The sequence below is a fragment of the Apteryx mantelli genome, chromosome 1, assembly GCF_036417845.1.
Source record: "Apteryx mantelli isolate bAptMan1 chromosome 1, bAptMan1.hap1, whole genome shotgun sequence".
In the NCBI taxonomy this organism is placed as follows: domain Eukaryota; kingdom Metazoa; phylum Chordata; class Aves; order Apterygiformes; family Apterygidae; genus Apteryx; species Apteryx mantelli.
Window position 1 is genome coordinate 184,718,202 of NC_089978.1, and position 22,706 is coordinate 184,740,907.

General features: G+C 39.6%; 1 protein-coding gene across 2 annotated transcripts; it reads left to right on the forward strand.

Annotated features, from left to right (window-relative positions):
- Window positions 1-611: 611 nt before the first annotated feature.
- GNS (glucosamine (N-acetyl)-6-sulfatase) lies at window positions 612-22,304 on the forward strand. 2 transcript variants are annotated; one of them, XM_067313980.1, is made up of 14 exons: window positions 612-859; window positions 1,587-1,646; window positions 2,334-2,540; window positions 4,124-4,189; window positions 4,635-4,733; window positions 7,304-7,471; window positions 11,151-11,233; window positions 12,639-12,757; window positions 13,294-13,397; window positions 13,812-13,913; window positions 15,127-15,234; window positions 15,912-16,022; window positions 17,949-18,109; window positions 18,936-22,304. In XM_067313980.1, the coding sequence occupies exons 1-14, from the start codon at window positions 716-718 to the stop codon at window positions 19,009-19,011; spliced, it is 1,608 nt and encodes a 535-aa protein (XP_067170081.1). In that variant the 5' UTR covers window positions 612-715; the 3' UTR covers window positions 19,012-22,304. The 2 variants fall into 2 exon arrangements, with proteins under 2 accessions (XP_067170081.1, XP_067170090.1); XM_067313989.1 differs by lacking the exon at window positions 4,635-4,733.
- Window positions 22,305-22,706: the final 402 nt, after the last annotated feature.

Here is a 22,706-nt window from a genome sequence, read left to right on the forward strand (position 1 = left end):
TTTCCTCTGTATCAATACTTTTCTTCAGGCTGAGGATTCATTAGCTATGACATAGGCAGTGCCCACACTGCAGGCAGGCAGGCAAGACATGCTATCAGATTGATGAGGCTGACTTTGCAACTTTGCTAATTAGCAAAAGGCATTTGATAGCAACCTGCAATATTTTGGAAAAAAAAAATGAGGACCAAAACAAAACACCGTTTTGGCTATTGTCACAGAGGCCGATCACAGCAGTTAGTCCACCCAGAAAGCAATAGGATGGCATGAGAGCCGGGAGAACGGGCGGGGTGTCGCGGCCAGGTTTCGCAGGGACGGGGCAGAGCCTGCCCGCCCGCGCAGCGCGGGGCAAACCCGGCCCGAAGGCGGGAAAGCCGCGCGGGCGAGGCGCGAACCGAAACACCGCGCCGCCGCCGCGCGCCCGCCCCATGGCAACGGCGTCCCGGCGGAGAAGGGCGGGGCCACGCCGGAGGGGGCGGGGCGGGGCGGCCTGGGGAAGGCTGGGGAGGGGGCGGGGCCGCCCCGCTCGCGGCTGCCGCCGGGGCCACGTGACGCCTCCCCCCCTCCCCCGGTCGCTCTCCCTGGTCATATGCCGGGGGCGGGGCGGGCCCGGGTGCTGCTTCCCCGCACTCCGCTCTCGGCTGCGCCGGTGTCGCGGGGGGCCACGGGCAGCGGCAGCGCGTCCGTCCGTGTCTCTCTCTCTTTCCGCGGCGGCGCGATGTCGCCCGCGGCGATGGCCGTGGCGCGGGGGCTGGCGCTGGCCGCGCTGCTGGTGCTGTGCCCGGCGGCGGCGCGGCAGGCGCGGAGGCCCAACGTGGTGCTCATCCTCACCGACGACCAGGACGTCTGCCTGGGCGGCATGGTAACCGCGGGTCGTCCCCCGCCGCCGCCCCTCCGTGCGCCGGCCGGGCAGGGGCCGCGGCCGTTAGGGCGGGCGGGGCGGCGGGGAGCGCTGCGGGGGGCCGCGCCTGCCCGGCCGCTTCCCTCCCGCCCGGTCCGCCCGGGCGCCGCGCTCCCTGTGCCCCGCGGCCCGGGCTGCGGCTGCGGCTGGGGAGGTGGCGGCGGCTTGAGGAGGGCCCGTGTCAGGTGGGGCGGGCTGCTCGTGGGGGGGAGGGAGCTCGTCTTGGGGCGAAAAACATGGTATCCGGGGCTCCTCGAAGAGCTGCGGAAACGGTCCCTTTTACCTGCTGTAAGGCGGAGTTGTGCTTTCGGGTGGTGGGGTTATGCCAGCGCTCCCAGAAAGAGGCCGGGATAAAGTATAATGGTGGGCTTCGTCTGGGAAGCTGGAAGTGAAGCTTCTCCGTAAAGAAACCATGCGCGATCGGTCAAGACTGGGAGTCTGTAGCTGTAGGTAGTCGCTGAATATTTGTGTACTTCTGCTCTCTTAGACCTGCTTGCGCAACCCCTGCGCACTGCTGCGGTCACGCGCAGTCATAGCAAAAAGACACTTAGGAATGACTTGCCTGGACACTGCCTGGGAACTGTGGTGATGGGCCTTGTAGCTAGCTGTGCCAGTAGCTTCAAGACTGCTACTTTAGCTGCACACATAAAGGCACTGCCTAACTTTATTTTTGGTACCTTTCTTCCAGACCCCTCTAAAAAAGACTAATGCCCTCATTGCACAGATGGGAATAACCTTCCTAAATGCGGTAAGTTTTTACGTTAACTCTTTGAACTGCTGAGGTATATGTGTCTGTACAGTTTACGTTTTAAGTAATTGAAAATCTCAAAACTATGGCAATTATTTCATAAAGTATTTTACAATGTTATTTTTAAAAAAACAATCTGTAACTAGTTTCAGGTCTTGAAATGAATAAAGCTAAGGTCATATTCAGAGTCTGAGAAAGAAAACTTCACTTCCTAAAAGTAGTTGTGCTAGTTTACTCAAGCAGTAAAGTAAAACTGAATAGTCTAAATAGTTTTATAATAAACTGAGAAGTGGTAGAAGAAGTTACTTAAAAGTTTTAGCTTTATACATGCTGAACATCTGCTTCACTCTTCTTTTTCTAATGTATTATCATAGCTAAAATAATGGATATCAACTGGTAAACAATATTTTAATGGATACTTGTTGCTGTGTATAAACTGCATCTAACCTGTAATGTGTGGGGGGGAAGGGGGGTGAGAGCATATGATGCAGAAATCTAAAGCCAGTTTCATGTGTAGCTTTTTGTTAGTGAAAATATTGGAGATGTAATTCTGTGTGCCCAAAAAGTTTTTGAAGATTTAAAGTTGCTGAACTCTGATCAGCCTGTTATCTAATACCTCAAAATTTCAAATTTTGAGGAAAAGTTGTTTTACAGTATCAATCTTACCCTTTTATCCTGTCTTTCCAGTATGTTCCCAGTGCACTTTGCTGTCCCAGTCGAGCTAGCATTTTAACAGGAAAATACCCACATAATCATCATGTTGTCAATAACACTCTGGAAGGAAACTGTAGCAGCAAATCATGGCAGAAGATCCAAGAACCATATACCTTCCCCGCACTACTCAAAACTATGTGTGGCTATCAAACATTCTTTGCTGGAAAGTATTTGAATGAGGTATTTTGTGCTTATGTTTTTATTGTGCCACAGTTCACTTGCTTTTTCCACCTTTCTAAAATATTCAGTGGCTTTATATTTGTAATTGAATATGGATTTTCCAAAATATTTAAAATGGTATGGATGAAAGATTCTCTTTACTGAGGTAGGATAAATGAGATGCAAAGTTCCAATTCTCAACTGAACTTGTTTAAAATCAGGTTCTGTAGGTGCCTGAACATTTTTTAGAGTTAACTGTGAAAATGTGATGGAATCCAAAGTTGGGATGTTTTTGTTTTGCTTTAAGTCCAACTGTATTAATTGCTAGAGATGATGATTTTAATGATTGTAAGAAATGAATAGAGGACTAGCATGTGGTTTGTATGAAGAACACCATCAAGCCAGTCCTAGACCAGGCAAGCTGTTAGAATAATGTTAGTTAAAGAAAAATTTGGTTGTCTCATTATTCCTCATTGACATTTCCCCTTAAATAAGAAGACTGGGTATTTTCTTCTTAGCAGTTAATATGTTATTTAAATATTAGTCTCACTGAGGCAGATTGGGAGAACAGAAATTATTGGACCTCTCTACAGATGTTACCCAACGTTTTATTGCTGAATCACTTGTGTGGTGGTTTGTTTGTTTTGTTGAACTAAGCTGTAGTTTATAGTACTTTATGGTAGGCCTTTAACATTCAGTACTGATAAACTTCTAAGATTAGGCATGCCACTTGAGTGATGGAATTTTATTTGGAGCTAGATGAGTTAAAAAGTTAACAGCAGTATTTTTTCTGCATTTTTGGGGGTGAAAAATGCTGGTGCTACAATAGGATAGCTGAATATGAATATTCATAGCCAGGCACAAATCTGTCTCTGCTGATGTTGCTGAGGCAGCTAGGGAAAGAGAAGCTTATTTTGCTTCTTTTGAGCATCCCCTGACTCAGCATAATCCCCTGTCCCTGCAGTTAGGGGAACCATGTAGGTGGGAGGGGGCAGCCCTAAGAAGCAGTGTTGTCACTCTGAGGCACCCTCTGTTTTGAACTTGGCACTGATTCAGCAGCCACTTTCCCTTTTGCTGGCTTAAAGGCTGGCTGTTGTAGATCACTTGGGGCTAAGATGACAGGGGCTAACATTGTTTAAAGTTAAAACCGCCTCTTCAGGCAGGATGATGGAGACTGTTGGTTTATGCAAATTTTTCTTGTGTGCTAACAATTCAGAAGATACTAAACCTAAGACTGTCTTGTCACATATATGCCTTTTGATCATCTCTAATTACATGATGATATACCATATGTTCTATAAGATCTCTGCATACTTTTGTGTGTAGAGTAAAGCAGGAAATAAAACTTATATTTTACTGGTGAATGCTAAGCTTTCAGTCACCTTCCTTCTAGTTATTTAATTCTGCTCTCTTTAACAGACTGTGCATCTGTCTTTATATGTGTATTTGGGTTTTTCCATTCTGAAATGGAATTTGGCTTAAGTGTTTCTGAGTGGTGCTGAATAAAGCACATGAATGTGAAATATAACTCCTAGCTTTTATTCATCATATTTGAAACTGAGTCATTGTCTACTTCCCACCCCCCCACACCCTTTTTCTTTCAGTATGGAGCAGAGGATGCCGGGGGAGTAGGTCATGTACCTCCTGGATGGAGTTTTTGGTATGCTTTGGTATGTGGCTGTTTTAAAAGATTTAATTTAGGTTGCTTTACAGTCTAACTTGTGTTCTAATTTTGCTGATCATGAAATAGGCGAGGAGCATCTAACAGCTTAATGCAAAATTTCTTTCTTTCTTGCCTCTATTGCATATAAATTCCTTGATGGGTTGTTTGTTTTTTTGTTTGTTTGGGGGGTGGTTTTTAGTTTTTGTTTGTTTGTTTTTATGGAGGCTACTCCTACTAAGATGTCTAGGGAAATACCCTGATTTGTAAAGCCAAAAAAAGTATAACATATTACTAAAACTCATGACTGCTGAAGACCAGTTTTGAGAATTCTGTGGTTTGGTTATGACAAATACTTGCATTTGCCAAATACTTGCTGGCAGTTCACATTGACTATTCCAAGTAATCAATGTGGATATTGCTTTTATAAGTATGCATATGACTCTTTTTCACAGGAGAAAAATTCAAAGTACTACAACTATACTCTTTCAGTGAATGGCAAAGCACGAAGGCATGGTGAGAACTACAGTGTAGATTACCTTACAGATGTACTGGTAAGAAACTTGTAACACCTGTAATACAGAAGCTGCTCAGGACTGGATAATACCTCATGCTGGAGGGGTAGGGGTCAGAGGGCAGGGGGCAGTTTATTAGATTGCATTCATTCATTTAAAAACTACATGATCATGCTGTCGTAGTGGTGGTGGTTCACCAGGAAAACAAGATTCCAGATATATTAAAAGGTTAGAAGTTTGTATGTACAAGCTGTGGAATGAGAGGTTAATGTTGACTTATGTGGCATGTGAGGAACACGAAACATGTAGGCAACCCAATATTACAATGCTAGGTATCTGATCATTCAAGAGCAGTATTTTTTCAGGCTACTCATCTGAAATAAATTATTTCAAGACATAAGGATGTTCAACTACAATGCACACAGCTTCTGTAACCAATATAAACTGGGCCAAGATTTCAGTGGGAAGTTAGGCACTTAAAAGTAACTTTACACTGTTTTGTTTGTTAGCTATTACAGTGTATTAGTATCTTGTAATCTATAACTACATCATACTGATTACTTGGAAATATAAAAGGCCAATCAATTCTGTGTGTAAGGGCAATATATGGACTGTGCTGAAATATGTAGCAGACCAGGGACATTTTTAGCCTCTTTACCCTCTTAAAATAAAGACAGATAGAAAAGGCATAAAATAGTTAAGAGAAAATTGTAAGAGTTACTTAGCTTTTTTTTCTGCTTTATGAGTCTGTTTAGCAAGTAGTTTCAGTGGTGGGGGTGTGTACTCCCCTATGCGTGTGCTCACACTTGCACTTGCTCTCTTCCCTTCCCCCCCCCCCCCCCCCCCGGGAGTCTCAAGTTGACATGCTGTGTGTGAGCTCCCTAGCAATACCAAATGTGCTGTAGCAGCACTCAGAAAAATTCTTTGTTAATGATAAGTCTTGTAATGCAGTCAGTTCATAATCTTCCACTGAAACTCTAATGAATTTCATTGCCGGTGGGTTCTTTAACATAGACAGCTGCTTACTAGGAACTGAACTGATTGACGTTTCTTAGGACGTTGAACAGCTGTATGATTAAATTTAGATTTTATACTGGCCTAGGCTAGATTGGAATTGATAGGTCAGAAGTGAGGCTATCCTGTTACTGGTATTGTAGTTGTCTTTTTTGATCTTTCAGCAGCTCGTAAACATTTTGACCAATAGTTTATTGCTACGTAAAATACTTGTGTGGTGGGTTGCCTATTGATGAAGCAACATTATGATAACTTTGTGTGTTGTGTTCTGTGTTCAGCGTATAGCTACCAAATATGTATTTAGCATTTCAAAGCCTAGTGCTTGAGTTTAAGCCGCTTGATGTGAGTAACGGCCATGCCTATACTGCCAAATCTGCAGTGATAGATCACCAACAGGAATAAATTGCTGATGAGAAGTTTCCTGTGTTGCACACTGTGTTGCACAAGCTTCTGTCTCCTGATTGAGGGTACCTGCATAATTAAGTCTAGTATTGAGAATCTGGACACCTAGATCTGTCTACTGCAGTCCTGACACACTGCAGTTTAATCTCCTAACAAAATCTGAGTTGACTAGTTCTACGAACTTCTCCACTTCTTCCTGAAGACCTTCACATAGTTCTTATCCCTCAAGTTTGTCATCATATGATTGAAGCCCAGTCCTAGTTGCTTAGGTGTACAAGTTGAGAGGAAGGGAGTTCCTACTGGGTTTTGTACTGTGGGGAATTCCTAGTGTATTGTCTCTTCCAGAGGAAGAAAAGGAAATCCAGAGTGGAATATGCTAATCAGACAGGAAAGGAAAATGTGATATTTGAGTAGTGAAGAACTGATCTGTAAGCAGTAACTTTGAAGTCTTTAATTGCAAAGACTGACCAAGGGAATGCTAAAATGTAACTCGTCTCTTCCAACTTGCCACTCAAAATTGTATACAGGCTGAAGTGAAAATGAGTGTGCAATAGAGTGGCACAAGCGAGTGGGATCTAGAACTACACTTTTTTTTAGAACTTCCAGCTTCACCAGCAGAAATGTGGCACCCATTGGAAACTGGGAGTTAGCTGCAGAATGAGCATAAGTTATAAACAGTGGAGCTGAAAAACCTCTTTTTAGAACAATTGTCATGTCAGATGACAACTGAAACTGTCAAACTTTGATTTGCCAGGCAGGAAATTGTATCTGAAAGACTCAGAAAGACTCAAGACTGTATTTAAAATATATATATTTCTCATTTTACTTGATAAAGGGAAAGTTTAGGTGGATTTGGTAGATACTTGGAGTAGGCAGAATGGAATGAAAAGTTGGAGTCATCCTTTGCAACCTTTTTATGAAACTTCCTGATCTAAATAATGTAAAGGTACAAAGTAGAATGCTATTCAGAAATGTGGGACAAAGGATTTGTTTAACATGAATACTTGAGATTGATTAATCATAAGCTGCTATTTTGGATGTAGATGTGCAAGTTTCTGAAATAGTTTACACGTTCCCAGTGCTATCAAGCTCTAAATAAAAGTTACACATCTAGTTTGAATTTTAAGTACTCCTTGTTTTCCTTTGGCATTACAACTCTTTTTTTTTTCCCCCTCCAACAAAACTGTTTGCAGGCTAACATGTCTTTGGACTTCTTGGAGTATAAATCAAATTTTGAACCCTTCTTTATGATGATCTCCACCCCAGCACCACACTCGCCTTGGACAGCTGCTCCACAGTATAAAAAGAGTTTTCAGAATGTCAGTGCACCACGAAACAGCAATTTTAACATTCATGGAAAGGTAAGCTAACTGGAAAGAATCTATCTAGATTATTTCACAAGTTCATGAGAGCAGTAGACAATTAACCTGACATGCATATTAAGTTTAAATGGTGAGGAGAATAGGTTAATACCATGACTACTGGTTGTTTAGTTATTTTAAATGCATAAGGCTGATTATTGTGACATTAAAAACTTTGCATCTTGTAAATAAAAAAAAAATCAGTGGAGAAAATTAGGCAGTACAACATAAATAATGATTGATAAATGGAGAAAAGGTTAATTCCTTGGTCAACTTCCAGACCTTTCTGAAGCTCTTAAAATGTTCTTTCATTGCCCTCCAGTATGTTTAAGAGAACACATAGGTAGTGTGCTATGTAAAGCTTCAGGAGAAGAAGGAAAAGAGCCCTCCCTTCCTATGCAGGTCTGCTCAGGTGGGCAGGATTGTCCATTATTTGAGTTAATGGAAAAGCTGTCCCTAGTTTACAAGCTTATCAGGCTGACCAGAGGATTTCCTGAAATCATGAGCCACAAGGCCCAGGATCACCAAGGACTTTGAGAACTTGCCTTCCATTTGTTGAAATCAGACTTGCTGAACCTAATGTTAGAAGCTTGTAGACTTATTTGTGACAGGGCAGTGCCTTCCACTGCCAATTAATTTAACCACGTAAGGTCCAGCTCAGACTGACCTGTTGCAACTTACTCTGTCTGTAACTTAGTGAAGGTCACAAACACTTAATATAGTAAGGTATTTAACTTACAGGCTTCCGTATCTTTTTGTTCAATTAATTTCAAATATAGACCCTTCTGTTGTTCAGTGTTCAACTGATTCACTTCAGGATTTACTCCTGATCTTCAGTATAAGGGATGTCACTGCCTGAATGCCTGCCTGAAGCCCAGTGATACATATATCTTTGAGGTCACTATGACACATGTAGTCCAGGGTGAGACTTTTTTTTTTTTGGCTGAAGATCATAGCTGGTGGAATGACTGTATGCTTATCAGCATGATGTAAAATCATGAATGAAGGGGGAGGAAAGGCTGCAAGTAGTAAAGAATGAAACTTAATGGGTTGGGCTAAAGTGTCTATACTAGGGAGTGGGAATCAGAATCTTTTTCCATGAAAGGAATCCTAACTGTATCTTAAGTTCCATTACTGTAACAACCAAATTATTTTAAAATAATAAGCTAGAAATAATTTGACCAGTGAGGTCAGCAGCTAGCCAAAAAATACAGCATAGGAGTTGCTTTATGTGGAGCAAAGGCAAAAGCTCTGCATATGCCTACATAATACAAAGCAAAATGACTTACTTAACGTTTGGTAGTTAATATCTGTGGATACAGAATTGTAATCTGTTTCACAATAGGAACAGACTAATATTACTCTTATTCCTAGAGACACAGTGGCTATGATCATTGATAGCCTGCTTTTCTTTAATTGGCAGTGTGTGGCCCTGAAGCCTAAGTCTTTTTGGAGCCTCACTGTTTCCTAGAGCAAGCACAATTTCTACAACAGTATTAAACAGGCATTCAGGTTCAGACGCTCAAGTCATTGATGTTGTAATGCTTGCTAGGCAGCCTTGCATTGTACAGTCTTGATTCCTGAACTAATTGCCTAGCTTCCTTGCATAGTATGTGGGCAAGGGGTATTAAAAGGAGCCAACCAGAGGGAGTCTACATAAAGAGTAGGACTGAAATTCTTGTCAGACTCTGGCCAGTCGTGAGCACTCTAATATCTGCTTAAGATCCTCAGCTATGACCTCTCACTTGTCTAAGCACCTGTCTGGTTTCCAAAGCTGGACTCTTGATACACCAGAGGAGTGGTGTAACTAAACTCTTCTGAGATAGAAGTTGACCAAGATACATGTCTCATCTTGCATGGGTTGTTTTGCCTGCAAGATCAGAGCACAGCTATGTTCAGGTCCTGCTGACAAGATACAGTATCCTGTCTCAAGGTCTCCCAGATTTTCTTTGAAAGCAGGATGCAGGCAGACAGGAGGACTTGGTGGACAGCTTTGTACATATCTGGTGAAGAAACTTGACAGGGACTGGCAAGGACCAGATTTGAGGACACTGCATCAGTATCAAGTTTGCTTAAATCCACAAAGGTATCTAGGTGCTGTAAAGTTCCTGAAACTTCAGAGAAAGCTAGAAAGAGCAAAGTACTCCAGAACAAGAGAAAGATTCTACTTTACTAGGTGGCTTATCAGTCTGATTTATGCAGCCCAGCTGTGCTGTGGGGAAGGCCCCTCCTGAGCCCACCTCCAATGAAAAGTGTGCAAGTGAGGTTGCCAGCCCCTCTGTTCTCTGAGGAACTTATGCTGAGCTGGGGAGGGGTGGGTGTGAGGTGGCTTCTGTTACCTTTCCCTCCCCACCAACAGGTGATGAGTGCTAGATGTTTGGTCTTGGTTATCTGGTCAGCTTTCTTGCTGAGATAGACTTGGCATTTCTCCAGAATTATTTTACTGTTGCCATAAAAGTAAGATCTGAATACTACTGAACTAAAATAAACTGGGCCTGGTAGTAATTCTCCATGCCAGAAATCCATCCTTCTCTTTGCAAAAGCAGAAAACAGGGAAACTGAGAAACTGCAGAATATGAGTCACTTCATTGTTAGTCCTTAAAGCCTGAGCCCTTTCAGAGTCAGTCTTGTGACAGGAGGGAAATTGCATAACTAGAGGTTCTACAGAGAAGTGTCCCATCCAAATACAGGCTGGAGCTGAGGATGATGAGTGGATGCAACTCAAATAATGTCTTATTAAATGAGAAAATGTAAAGTTGCACTGACTCTTCTTTATTTTGCTCCCCACTAATACTAATCTAAGTTGTATACAATAGACCTTTCCATTTATCTGTACAGTGGCTGACCCAGTTCAGACTGGTGCTTCAGGATGTGCAAGTACATCATTTTTCATGAGTTAAACTTAGTTGCTTTTTTGGGGAGGGAGGGAAGAGAAGGACTGTTTCTGAAGACTGGGGATGAGGCTAGAAGATATACCCATCAGTAAAACATTCTTTTTCTGGAGTAAAAAATCCAAATGGAAGTGTAGTATTTCTGCTCCCTTCAATAGCCTCCAGCCCTGAGTTTATGAGCTACCATGATCTAATTATGGCACTACTAAAGATCTTTGTCCTTGCCTTTCCATAAATTGGTTAGTCCTTTACTCTTAATGCAGGAGTTCCTACCCCACCTCTCCACCTAGGCTTGTGAGCATCCCAATATATCTCAGTCCCAAAAGAACTCCACTTTGACAACCAAGTCCAATCTTGTAATGCTGCTCAGTTCTTCAGGTTTCTGGGTTTGGGGTTTTTTTGTTTTATTTTTCATCAGACCTGTATCAGGCTCCTTCCTGGATTTTGTAGCTATAAATAGAATTGTTACCTCTGGGAGAGCCATCCCCAGGTCCTTTCACAAATTTCTTCCCAGATTGCTTTGAAAAAATCCACAGCTACTGTTTTCTCACCAAGGCCTGAGTATACTGGAGCTATATTCTGCTCTTACAACTTAGATTTTACATGGACTGAAAGGGAAAACTGGAGTCAGGTCAGTTTGACAGCATTACTTAGCTATTTACAGGAATCATGCAGGCATTTCACCCTAAACAAGATTTCTGTTGTAGTCAGTCTAACAAAGGTTTAGAAGTTAGCACAAAACTGTTCACCTGTATTTCTCTGCTGCACTAACTTTTTTTTTCTTTCAGAACAAGCACTGGTTAATTCGACAAGCAAAGACTCCAATGACTAACTCTTCAATACAGTTTCTTGATGATGCTTATAGAAGGAGGTAGGGATTTCTTTTGATTCTGAAAACTCCTACTATCGGAACTCTTCTCTTCCAAAAAAAAAGGTTTTTTTTTCTTTTTTTTGGGGGGGGGGGGGCTGTAGTAAGTCTGACAATAGACATCCAGTTACCTGTCATTGTTTTCTGGGATCTGTCTTGACAGACCTTGCTTTCAGTTCACTTTTTGCAAAGAAACTTGCAATTGACTTCAGAAATCTTTTGCTCCCAAACATTGCTATCATTTTTCATAAAGACCAGTCATGCTGAGTTTCTTTACTGTTTCTCTGACTTTCCATGTACAACAGATTTTCACAAAACATATGCTGCTTCAAAGGCACTCGAATTCCAGATTCTTCTGTGATATACGTCAAATATGATCAATTTATCTGTCAGCTAATCTGTTCTATTAATCTTGCCTCTTGGTCTGTGCTCTTGTTAGGTGGGAATACCTGTAATAACTGACTAGCCAAGGAGGATGGGTTTTTGTTTTTCTTGAGAGGGGGGAGGGGGATAAAGTGAAGGCACAGTTAATACCTTATTTTATATAAGTGTGTGTGTAAAGGGGGTATTGGCTTATATTGTAGGAATATTTTCTTTAAAAGTTCTGAAACAGACATTAACCTAATTTTAAATGTTAAACTCCATTTTGGGCAGTTAGGTATTAGCTTGTCACTTCGGAGATGGAAGACTAAGTTGTTCTTTTCAGGCACTTGCTTTATAAAACATTTAAGTAAAATTATGCAATAAAATTTTAAATAAAGCTTGAAGACCACAGAGCCCAAGAACTGAATAACTTAGTTAATTCAGCATAATACTAGTCTGTGGAGGCTTATTATTGGCTTATCAGAAGCAGTCACGTGTCTCAACAGCAGACCCTGTGACACAGGACAGAATAACTACCAGTTCAAGGCCTTTACATACACCAGAATAATGGACCCTCATATTGAAAGAGTAATACAAAATACCTGATGTAGTTTTCAAGCAGAAAGGATCCTCTATAGATAACTAAATTCATGGAATACTTGTGTTTATTTCTTTCTACCCAGTTCTAATATTAATAACAAGTGACCTTGCAGGCGATCACTCTGACTCTTTGCTGCTTGTATTGCTTCAAAGCTGGTCTTGGCTACCTCCAGATAAGATTACCAGTAATCAGTGTTTTGACCTTTCTCAGACACTACAGAACAAAATCAACAAGAAGTGAAGACAAACAGTCTATTTCTATCTTAAATTGCAGCCTCAAACAGTACAGTCTAGTAATCTATCCAGTTTGTTTTCAGAATACATAAAATAATCTGCTTACAGCATGTACACTGCTGATTTAAAGCATAATATGAATGCTAACAGCATTCATAATTATTCTAAATTTTAATACTCTAGTATGAATAACTTTCTTGTTTCTGTATAGATGGCAAACTCTGCTGTCAGTAGATGATCTGATAGAGAAGTTAGTGAAGAAACTGGAATTCCATGGAGAGTTAGACAACACTTACATCTTTTACACATCAGACAATGGCTTTCATACTGGTGAGATGCTCATTGCTTATTGAAAATTTGTAGATGATCTGGGAATTGTTTAACTTGTCACACTCGCGAACACTCCAGAAAATGGAGACAGCAGTTTTAAAAAGTACAGATGTGAGAAGTACTAATTTGAGTTGCAACACATTCTTGCGTTGCAATTTTTGTTGTTGTTCGTTGAGTATTAATCTCTACTGCTATATTGTGATATATGTAAAACTAGGACAGAAATGGAGGAAAGATCTGTGTTCTGTAGAAAGAGTTGCTATGAAAGAGTTGACCAGTAAAAATCTGTCTCAGAGCTGTCTTTATCACGTTCCACAACTGAAAAAGCAGCATCTAAGCTGTTAAATCCTGTAAAATGTGGCTTGTGCGTCCAGGTTCTTAGTTCACATCCTCCCACTTTGTTAATGTAGTTATTGTTAAGAACCTCTTCTGACTTTTTAAAACTGGTTCTTGGAAATTATATGGAGTAATGCAAAACTTCTTTAAACCTGAAACAAACCATTTAACTTTTTTCCCTTTCTGATTCTGTTGGATAGGCCAGTTCTCATTGCCAATAGACAAACGGCAGTTGTATGAGTTTGATATCAAAGTTCCATTGCTAGTTCGAGGACCAGGAATAAAACCAAATCAGACAAACAAGGTAAGATCAAAAGTGAAGACAAAATACTTATTTGCTTTTAATATTGTTTCACACTTACCAGCCTTAGCTGTAGCTTATGCTCCTGCATGTATAAGTGAAATCTGTAGGGTGGTACAAGATACAAAGACCTCATTTAAAAAAAAAAAAAAAAAAAAAGCTATGTGCCCCTACCTTTGATCAGTAAACTGATGGAATTGCAAACTACAGAAATAAATGAGGTGTGGAGATTACATAAGATTTTTCCAAAAAAACCCAAAAAACCCTAGTATTTCTTGAGAATATTACAGGTTCTGTTAGCCTATAAAGTTGAAATTAAATACTGTTTAGATGTACCTAAAATGACAAGTACTTAAAATACAGAAGTCTTATTATATATTCCAGTCTTTGAAACTAATTGTTTCCCTCATCTTACAGATGCTTGTTGCAAACATTGACTTGGGTCCCACTATTCTGGATATTGCAGGGTATGACCTGAACAAGACTCAGATGGATGGGATGTCACTACTGCCACTGTTGGTAAGTGAATGGACAGGGATAGTAACCAGTAATTCTTGTAAAGATTATTCTTCAAAGTGAGTACTACTTCCTTCAATGGACTAGGTGGACTTGCAATCCATATTCTCCCCTTGATGGCACTTTCACCCAGGGTTTTCATATCTTAGTGAAAAAGCAGATATGCTGTTTAAATGCAGGTGTATTTTAATAAGCTCTGCAGCTTCTGGGTCTCTTGGTAATATAAAGCTATGTCATCCTCTGGCTAATCCTGTCATTTGTAATCGCTTCTGTTTTGAAGGCTGTATGTTGTTTCCACCTTATACCCTCTCTCCCCTTTTGATTAGGACTTCTCAGTATACACATAAAACACAAGCACACTGTGCTTACTTAAATCTTTTGTTTGCTTCAGTTCTAAGCAGAACTAGTGTTTCCCCCCCTAAACTCTGGCAAAACTTACATAGTTTCATAAAGTAAACCTGACCTTTCCAATAAGTGAGCAGAAGCCTATTTAAATAAAGCTGCTTGTAGCTGATACTTTTAGTTTTAATTAAATTTGGTCTATAAATTGAAGGCAGATTACTTGGAAATGTAGGAGATCATCCAGATTTAAAACAATGCTTTGCTATTAAAACCTTGTATCCAAGCCTTAAGTTGTTCTTTAGATGGAAGCAGGTAAAAGGCATCTAGTTTAAATTCTGTCAGAATCAAAACTCTGGAACTCATTCTTTTATTGTATGTGCCTGTGATGGTGCTGTATGTTAACTTACATCTTTTCTCCCCCTCTAGCTTTCAAAAAGTAGCTACAAAGAGAGCAGCTTAAAACTTAGTTGCTGCTTAAAACTGTTTCTTTTCTTATGCCAAGGCAATCTTTTTCTGTCTGTTGTGGTAGTTTGATTTAAAAGCTGAAGAGAAACAGCCCATAATCTTGCCTATAATGTGGTATCATCTGGCCACATGGCCCCTATTTTATCTTACTGCATGATTCTTTAGGTATCAAAGCTGGTACTTTAGTGCACCTTTTCATCAGGGTTTAGTTTTTTTGAATTGTCTCTGTCTTTCAGTTACATGAGGCTTTCTAACCAAAGGCTGAATATTACTTTAAGACTGACTCAAATTGGGGACCATGACTCAAACTGCAGTGTAACCAATGAACAGCTTTTGTGTTATCCCAGGCATGGAAAACTTCTTCTGTTTCACAGGGCAGTAAATAAGTCATATTAACTTCCTGTCCTAGAGAGGAGACAAAAATGTGACATGGAGATCAGACTTCTTGGTGGAGTACCAAGGAGAAGGATACAACGGCAGTGATCCTACCTGCCCTGGCCTAGGACCTGGTGTTACAGTAAGCAGAACAAAATTTGTTAATATTAGAAAACAGCTGCTGAGTTAAACCTCTATTTGTTCTATGGGCTAACCTGGTTCTAGAAATAAGCTTCTAGAGACTAGTTTTTAGCATCTTGATATGTAAGAGCTAGCTCCATAGCTGCTGTACAGTAAAAATCTCTAAGAGATGCCAACCATACAAAACTGTTATGTCCGCATACTATGCGGAACACAGTCACCCTTTCAATGGGAAGCCATAGGGCCTCCAGTCTAGAGGAGGCCCTAGAATTATCCAGAAAGATGTGGGCTTGGGGAAATGGGTAGCAGTGATACAATGTTCCTTATAAACCTCTGAAGGCCTTGTCACACCATTTTTATCTGAAACCGTTACTCAAGTCACTAGCTATGCTCTGAAAATCAAAGGAGGTCATCTTATAGTGTGGTTTTTGCTATTCTCTTTGGTGTACTTGAATTTTGTCTGGGAAGCTAATGTACTATGGCGAGAGTTAACTAGTAACACTTCCTCAAATTTAGAAGAGCTATTTTTGTTGAAAATCCCCAGTGGAGACTTGCGCCTGTTTTCTAAGATTTTGGTGTTCATCAGTTAACTGCAGTTGGCTTGAGCTGTTATAGACTTTAGGGAAAGGATTAGTAGTTTCTTTTTTCTTAAGTACTTGTTCACTGCTTTCTTCACAGCACTGTTTCCCAGACTGCGTCTGTGAAGACTCCTATAACAACACATATGCTTGTGTGAGGACACTGTCAACTTCCTGGGATCTGCAGTACTGTGAATTTGATGACCGGGAGGTAATTCTTTGTTTCACTAACAGATATTAACTCGTCACAACTATGCTAGTCACTGTCTGCAGTCTTATCTGTTCTCAAGGTTTGCATAAAGTACCCTGAAAAGCAGATTAGCATTGCCTGCAGGATAAGCAGTAAAGTGTTTAACTACTGATGAGAATGTTTGACCAAAACTCTGTGGTGGGGTTTAAAAAAAAAGGGGGGGGGAGAAGGGGAATAGCCTAAACTATGATAATTGCCTTCTAGAATTAGTCATCTAGCCACCTCATGGAGAGCTGTACTAGGGCTGGGTTCAGTTCTGCCTTATCTTGATTCCATGTAGCAGATTCTATTGTACTACAAATATTTTTGTTACATAGTACTTCTGCTGCTCTTGCATTCAATTGCAGCTCTCTTTCTTGGGAAGAACTGAGGTCTCAGACTAATCATCATTTCTCTTCTACTTTGCAAGCATTTTTCCTCTTGTGGCAAACTTTCAGAAAGAACCTCTAACCTTAGCTTAAGTTGTCTGGGTATATGGGACATAATACCCCCCTGCAGAAGCAGTTCAAATTTCAGTTTTGTGCATAATGCTGATGCTTCATTAGTGAAGTGTTACAGGGCTGATCTTACTTGTGCCCATTTGCAAGCAGTTGTTCCTAAAAAAAAGCATATCAGGTTTGAAGCAACTATTTGGGCCACAAATTTAATCAATCACCCTGTGAGTAGATATATAGTAAACACATAAATATCAGGTGTCCCCAACTACCATGAGAGCATACAAAGCACTTTCTAACAACTTACAATAAACTTAGAACTTATAGCAGAAGAGTAAATCCCATAACTAGGTTGTTGCAGGAAGACAAGACTGTATAGGTGATTAAGATGCTGATTAACAGACTTGGCCCTTTTTTCCATTTGCTGACAACTTATGATGAAGCAGAATGAATGCTCTATCTTTCTTTGTAAAAGTAGACTCCAAAGCTGATCTTGGTAGACATCACATCACTTTTTTTTTTTTCTGTAAGAGGTATAGCTGCTGCACTTCTGAGTTACCTAGTATACCTGGGTCAGCTAAATTAGGACTAATAGTATTAGGAAGATGCAGCAATGTATGTGGATTTAAAACTTTGTACTGAACTTTATGAGAAACCTTGCAACCAAAGCTTCTGCTGACATGTCTTTGACACAGCCCAGCCAGCTTTAACCAATGTCTGCTGCAATTGCACCTACTGTAGCACAGACAAGACTTTAGCTGAATTCTTGATGTTTGCCCAGTATTTGTTCTACAAAATGGTTCAAGACTTAATTCTACCAAAAACTGAATCTGTCCTAAAATCTTCCAAGAAAACCACCTAGTTCTCAAAGCACACAGTAATAAAAAGCTTTCTTCTAGTAGGCTTGTATATTTGTATTCAGCATACTTTGTATATATAGTTAAGACACATCTGAGTTCTACAGCTGTATGTACACAGCAACCATACACAATTTCACAACCATCATGTCACCTTTGTATCTGTTAAGATCAATCAATTAATGAAATGACAGCCATGGTCAGGAATTTTCCCCATGACCTTTTACTTTGGATTTGTGAGCTTTAAGGCAGGGTCTATTTATCTGTTAGAAAAACATCTACTATACAGCAGACTGGTGGGGGGGGGTGTTTGTGGGGGTGTTGGGGTGGTAAGTAAAAACTCTTCCAATACTATACTGTACTGTATCAATACTACACAATACTATACTGTATCAAAACACCTTTACCTTTACCTATTACCTTTACCTACCAACTCCCTGCCCTTGTCCACTTTGCCACCAGGGCCAAATACAGCTTATGTATGGGGATGCTGTAGTGTAACACTTGATATTGTATGTTGTCATAAACTGTTCTTCCCAAATGATAATTAGCATTTAGTTCTTAATACACTGCAAGAACTTTCTTCTGTTAAACAGGTGTTTGTGGAAGTATATAACTTGACTGCAGATCCACACCAGATCAATAATATTGCTAAAACAATAGATCAAGAAATTCTAGAAAAGATGAACTATCGATTAATGATGCTGCAGTCCTGTTCAGGAGCAACCTGCCGTACACCAGGCGTCTTTGATCCCGGGTAAACACTGTTTTGACTGGTTATAATGCTTTTAAGTATAACCATATATTTTTAGAAAAAAGTTTTCACGAAGGTATTTATGATGGAATAGAATATCACTGGCATATATGTTTTTGTTTAATAGGGAGGATTTCTTGATCCTTCTATCTTTTGTTTTAATCTTTAACTTAACCTACCAAATACAACTTGATGATATTAATACTACTACTTTAATCTTGTCAGCCACTGGCTTAGAATAGCGGTGCTTACAGCTATACTGCGTAGTCAACAGACAAGCAACTTCAGGTTTGCCTGCAGATAAAGAGGAGCTCTGCATATTTCTGTAGGCAGGAATTACTTGCTCTGATTATTTCTGGAGATGCTGTTAGCAAAGAAATATTTACTGCTAAGCTATACCTAAGCTGTATATATTAGTCAACACTTGTAAGTAAATTGCACTTCTTACCTCAAAACTCAGTAATCATTTGACTTAAAGCCCTTTTCGCTTAGAGCATTTAAAATGTCCTTTCAGTTGTGCTACACAGATTTGTAATGTGAGACAACAAAACATGTATAATACTAAGTATTCAGGAGATGCATTCTATTAGAATGCGTGTGCTGTTATATGGTGTAGCTAGTATTTATTTTTCTGATAACATCAGCTCCTTAGTTCTGTATCATCATGACTTATCTGTTGCAATATGTAGAAGGAATGTTCCCACTGTATGCTATCAAAAAAAAAGCTATTCGTTTAGCATTGTACCAGCTATTCTGGAAATATGCTATTTCTAGAAGTATTAGTTACTGTGCACTAATTGTAGCTCACATAGATTGCTTCCTTTTATAGGTACAGGTTCGACCCACGCCTCATGTTCAGCAATCACGGTGTTCAGGCTCGCCGGTTTTCTGCACAGTCCTTATAAAGCATTTAAGAGCTTCTTGCAATCAGCTCCCACTGACCAATTTCTCCAGTGACTGCAGCAGGTCTGTCTCTTAACTTTCATTGATCACAGCTGGAAGACTATTAATGGGCTGTCCAAACCCAGTTTGGAAGAAAAACCCTTGTCTTTAACTGGTTGCCTTGTGCAATATATATTTACAGCTGAACTGTAATTCTAAATTGTCAGACATAGCTAATCCATCTTGCTCAGATATTTGATTACCACCTTTTCATATCACAGGCACAGAGGTGACCTACGGCCTCTGAATCTAAACACAGTTTATTTTGTTCTTAAAAAAATAAATAAATATATATTTGAATTTGGTTAGGTAGGCAGGTGCTATTGCACAGAAATGCTCACCCATGTTCACACCCTGTCATACGGACTTTCTTAAATGCTAGGTTTAATTATGGGTTTCTTGTACTGAAATCAAAGCTTTAATGACAATAGCAAACTAGCCCAAAATAGCATAGGAAGGCACTAGTCAAAACTGTAGGATCTGACTGGCAAGTGTCTTGTGCAGAATTAAAATCAGTATGCTAAATACCTTCTTTCAACAAGACCACTTCAAATGATAACACATTTTATAGATCTGCTTTGGTAGCTTGTAAACAAGAATGTAATTTTAACCTTATTCTAGTTTGAAATGCTAGAATAGGTTAACACGTACTACTGAAACTTTCAAAGTTAAGGTTTTAGGCTTCTTAGTGAGTTATCAAAACAGTGTTGAGACTAACAAGTATTCAAGTAAGTGTGCCTGTTTTGAGCTGATTTAAGTATGTTTGAATACATGAACAGGAATACTAAAAATCAAAAGGCACCACAATAGAGTTGATCTTTCTCTAACCTCCAAATGTCTCCAACTGTCTAACATCTTAAGCCGATTAGATGCTTGAAGGTAAATTATTTTGAAAGCAAACTAGCTTAAAAAAAAACAATTTCTGCTGGGCAATAGCAAGAGGGCTATTTTAGGCAGTTTAAGTGCTTCATAGATTTGCTTTTTGGTTGAGACATAACTACTCAGAACCTGCAGTAAGTGGCCTTCACACCAAAGGACTGCAAGCCAGACTTCTGACTGCAGTACATGATCACTTGTTTTCCCTTTGGAAGGGTGATGTCATCTTTTCAATCTTCTAGTTAGTGTCATCTGAAATGCAGCCCATCAAGTGAAACCTTCTACCATGTAAACATGAAGTAGGCAACAAAGTATGACTCTTCCCAAATCTATGAAGGTACATACTCCACTGCATACATCCACAAACTGGATAAAAGCAATGCTATATTAAGATCAGTTGAATTTTCCTCACTTTTACTTCTGAAGGATAGATGTTGACCTTCATCTAGCTTAGAGCTGTAAAATTTCTGTGATGGTATACAGGTTAGATTTTTATAGAGCTGTTGTCTCAAATTTAGCTCATTGTTTCAATCTATAGAGTGACCAAACGTTTGGAGAGAAAAAAAAATAGCTTGAAAGGGAACTCTTCAGCTGGAGTATCTGTATAAATGCTGGGGGTTTTGGTTACTGTCTACTTACATGCTTTCAGATACTCAAGATTTGAGGCGGGGGGGGGGGGGGTTCTCCACTACAATTGTAGCTTTAGCCTGTTCTGTTTATTGAGCCTTTGTATTACCCATCAATAGCCTTCAAACTCTGGCTTCTCTTTAAAAACAAAACCAAAGTTGTGTAGGGTTTTTTTTTTAATGCTCTCAAGTGTTTGTTGCCTGAAGTTCACTTAAGTAGTGTTTTGTTCAGATATTTTATCAATTTAAACTTGTTCTTTGTTTAAACTCTTTTTGGTAGCTGTGTAGAGGCTAGAGTGAAATAAATGGATAGTTGCAAATTAAACCTAAACAGTTCTATGAAATCTAAGAAATGACATGACAAGTTTCCATTTAAGTTATGTGTTTCAGTGTAAGTTTCAGTGCAAGTTATCTATGTCATGATATTTCTTAAGAGAAAAAGAAGCCATCATGGGTGCAAATCTGTAACTTGATTAATTTAATGCTCTTAAAATGATCTAAGCCATAGCAAGCAAAAACTTTTTAATGACTTATGTGCTGTCTAATACTTAATTGACATGAAAGTTAACTGAATAGAATCAATATAGAATATTCAGAAGTGGGATCAGAGAAAGTTTTAATCAAACTAACACTCTTGATATCTGCACACCTGTAAAGCATTTTGTCTGTAATGAGACTCAGTGTCAGAGAACCACACTATACCTGCAATCTGTCATGGGCAATAAATGTCATACTAATCTCAATTTCAGAATAAAATTAGTCAGTCCTTACTTACCAGAAGAGAACAGCTGTTCAGGAAAATATCTGCTTCAATCACACTCTTTGATACAGACTTAAGAACTGTTCAACAAAAGCCTGTAGTTGAAGGAAAAACAGGAGCAGACAGCTGCCTGGCTTCCACTGCTTTTAGAGGAGTTTGTTGCAACATGCCTGGCATCTCTTTCCAAGAAGCAGTTAATTCCATGGGTATTTTTACAGCCCTGAATGGACAGTATTAATTCTAATCCTTGATGATTAAAAGAATATTATGAAGGAACTTTAACTTGCAGCCAGATCTAATTCCCAAATAAGTCATTTTAAAATTAAATGCTTCTCTTAGATTTCCATTTGATACATGATTTGACTGTGGCTGTATCTGTACCTTGTTACTGAAGGCATTTGTATTTAAATGAAGGGACCTTACAGGTGCAGAGTTTGGATTCAAGTGAAATGTGTTGGGTTTTTTTTTCTTTTTTAACTTCTTAGTTCACACCTGGTTTTGATCTAGTAAAGCAGATGCTGTATGGTGAGAAATACAGCTAACAGCTCTCTTATTACATTAACCTAAAATGAAAACTTTACTCAGTATCATTACTTCAGCATAAGTGAACATAGCTAATTACATGCTTACTCAGCATAGGCCCAAAGAACTGGCATTCTTGTATTTTGGGAATAAATCTGTAAAACTCACATGCATGCACACAAAGCAGGCGTAAAAATCTGTTCAAACTATCAAGTTTAAGACTGATCTGTTACACAAGCTAAATATGATATTTGATTATAATTAAACAATTGTCATTTTTTATTTTGATTCAATTAGTGTATTTTATTTGTATTGCTCTTCTCTGTATGTGACCATACTCTGCTGTAGCATGTTGTGAGCATACTTAATTTCTGCTCTGTTTTGAACATCTGTTTAGAAAGTGCCCTTCCAGAGTACCCTGTTCACTGCTGCACTTTTGGGGAAAGACAAAATAAACTGCCTATCAAATTTCTGATCTTTCTGTTACTGAATTGAAGTTAAACCTTTCCAAAGGATCAAGCTAAGAGACTGGATTCCTAATTTATAAGCCTGTTCTCTGCCTGTTGTGCTGTTACATAATTGCCACTAGTGAACTCTCTCTCCTTCCTTAAGGTCACAGTTACTGGACCAACCTGCAGTTGATCCTTATGTACAGTGTCTAGCAAAATACAACATGACTAATTTGCACTAGGGAAAAATAATGAAATGTGAGAAAACTTAAATGCAAGCTGTATATATTCAGATATATTTCCTTGGAAACTGTTTGTTTTCCATATATTCAGCTACATCAAGAAAAAGACAATGGAGAACTACTGTTCATAAGTAAAAACAGTATGTTCTCTGCCCCTGGAAAAGAGGAATAAGACTTCTTTCA

What these genes read in the sequence shown, in the direction of transcription:
- GNS (XM_067313980.1), top strand. Translation starts at nt 716, where the DNA reads ATGTCGCCCGCGGCGATGGCCGTGGCGCGGGGGCTGGCGCTGGCCGCG. An exon ending in ACGTCTGCCTGGGCGGCATG is followed by an intron (nt 860 to 1,586) that starts GTAACCGCGGGT and finishes CCTTTCTTCCAG; the next exon opens with ACCCCTCTAAAAAAGACTAA. An exon ending in GGAGTTTTTGGTATGCTTTG is followed by an intron (nt 4,190 to 4,634) that starts GTATGTGGCTGT and finishes TCTTTTTCACAG; the next exon opens with GAGAAAAATTCAAAGTACTA.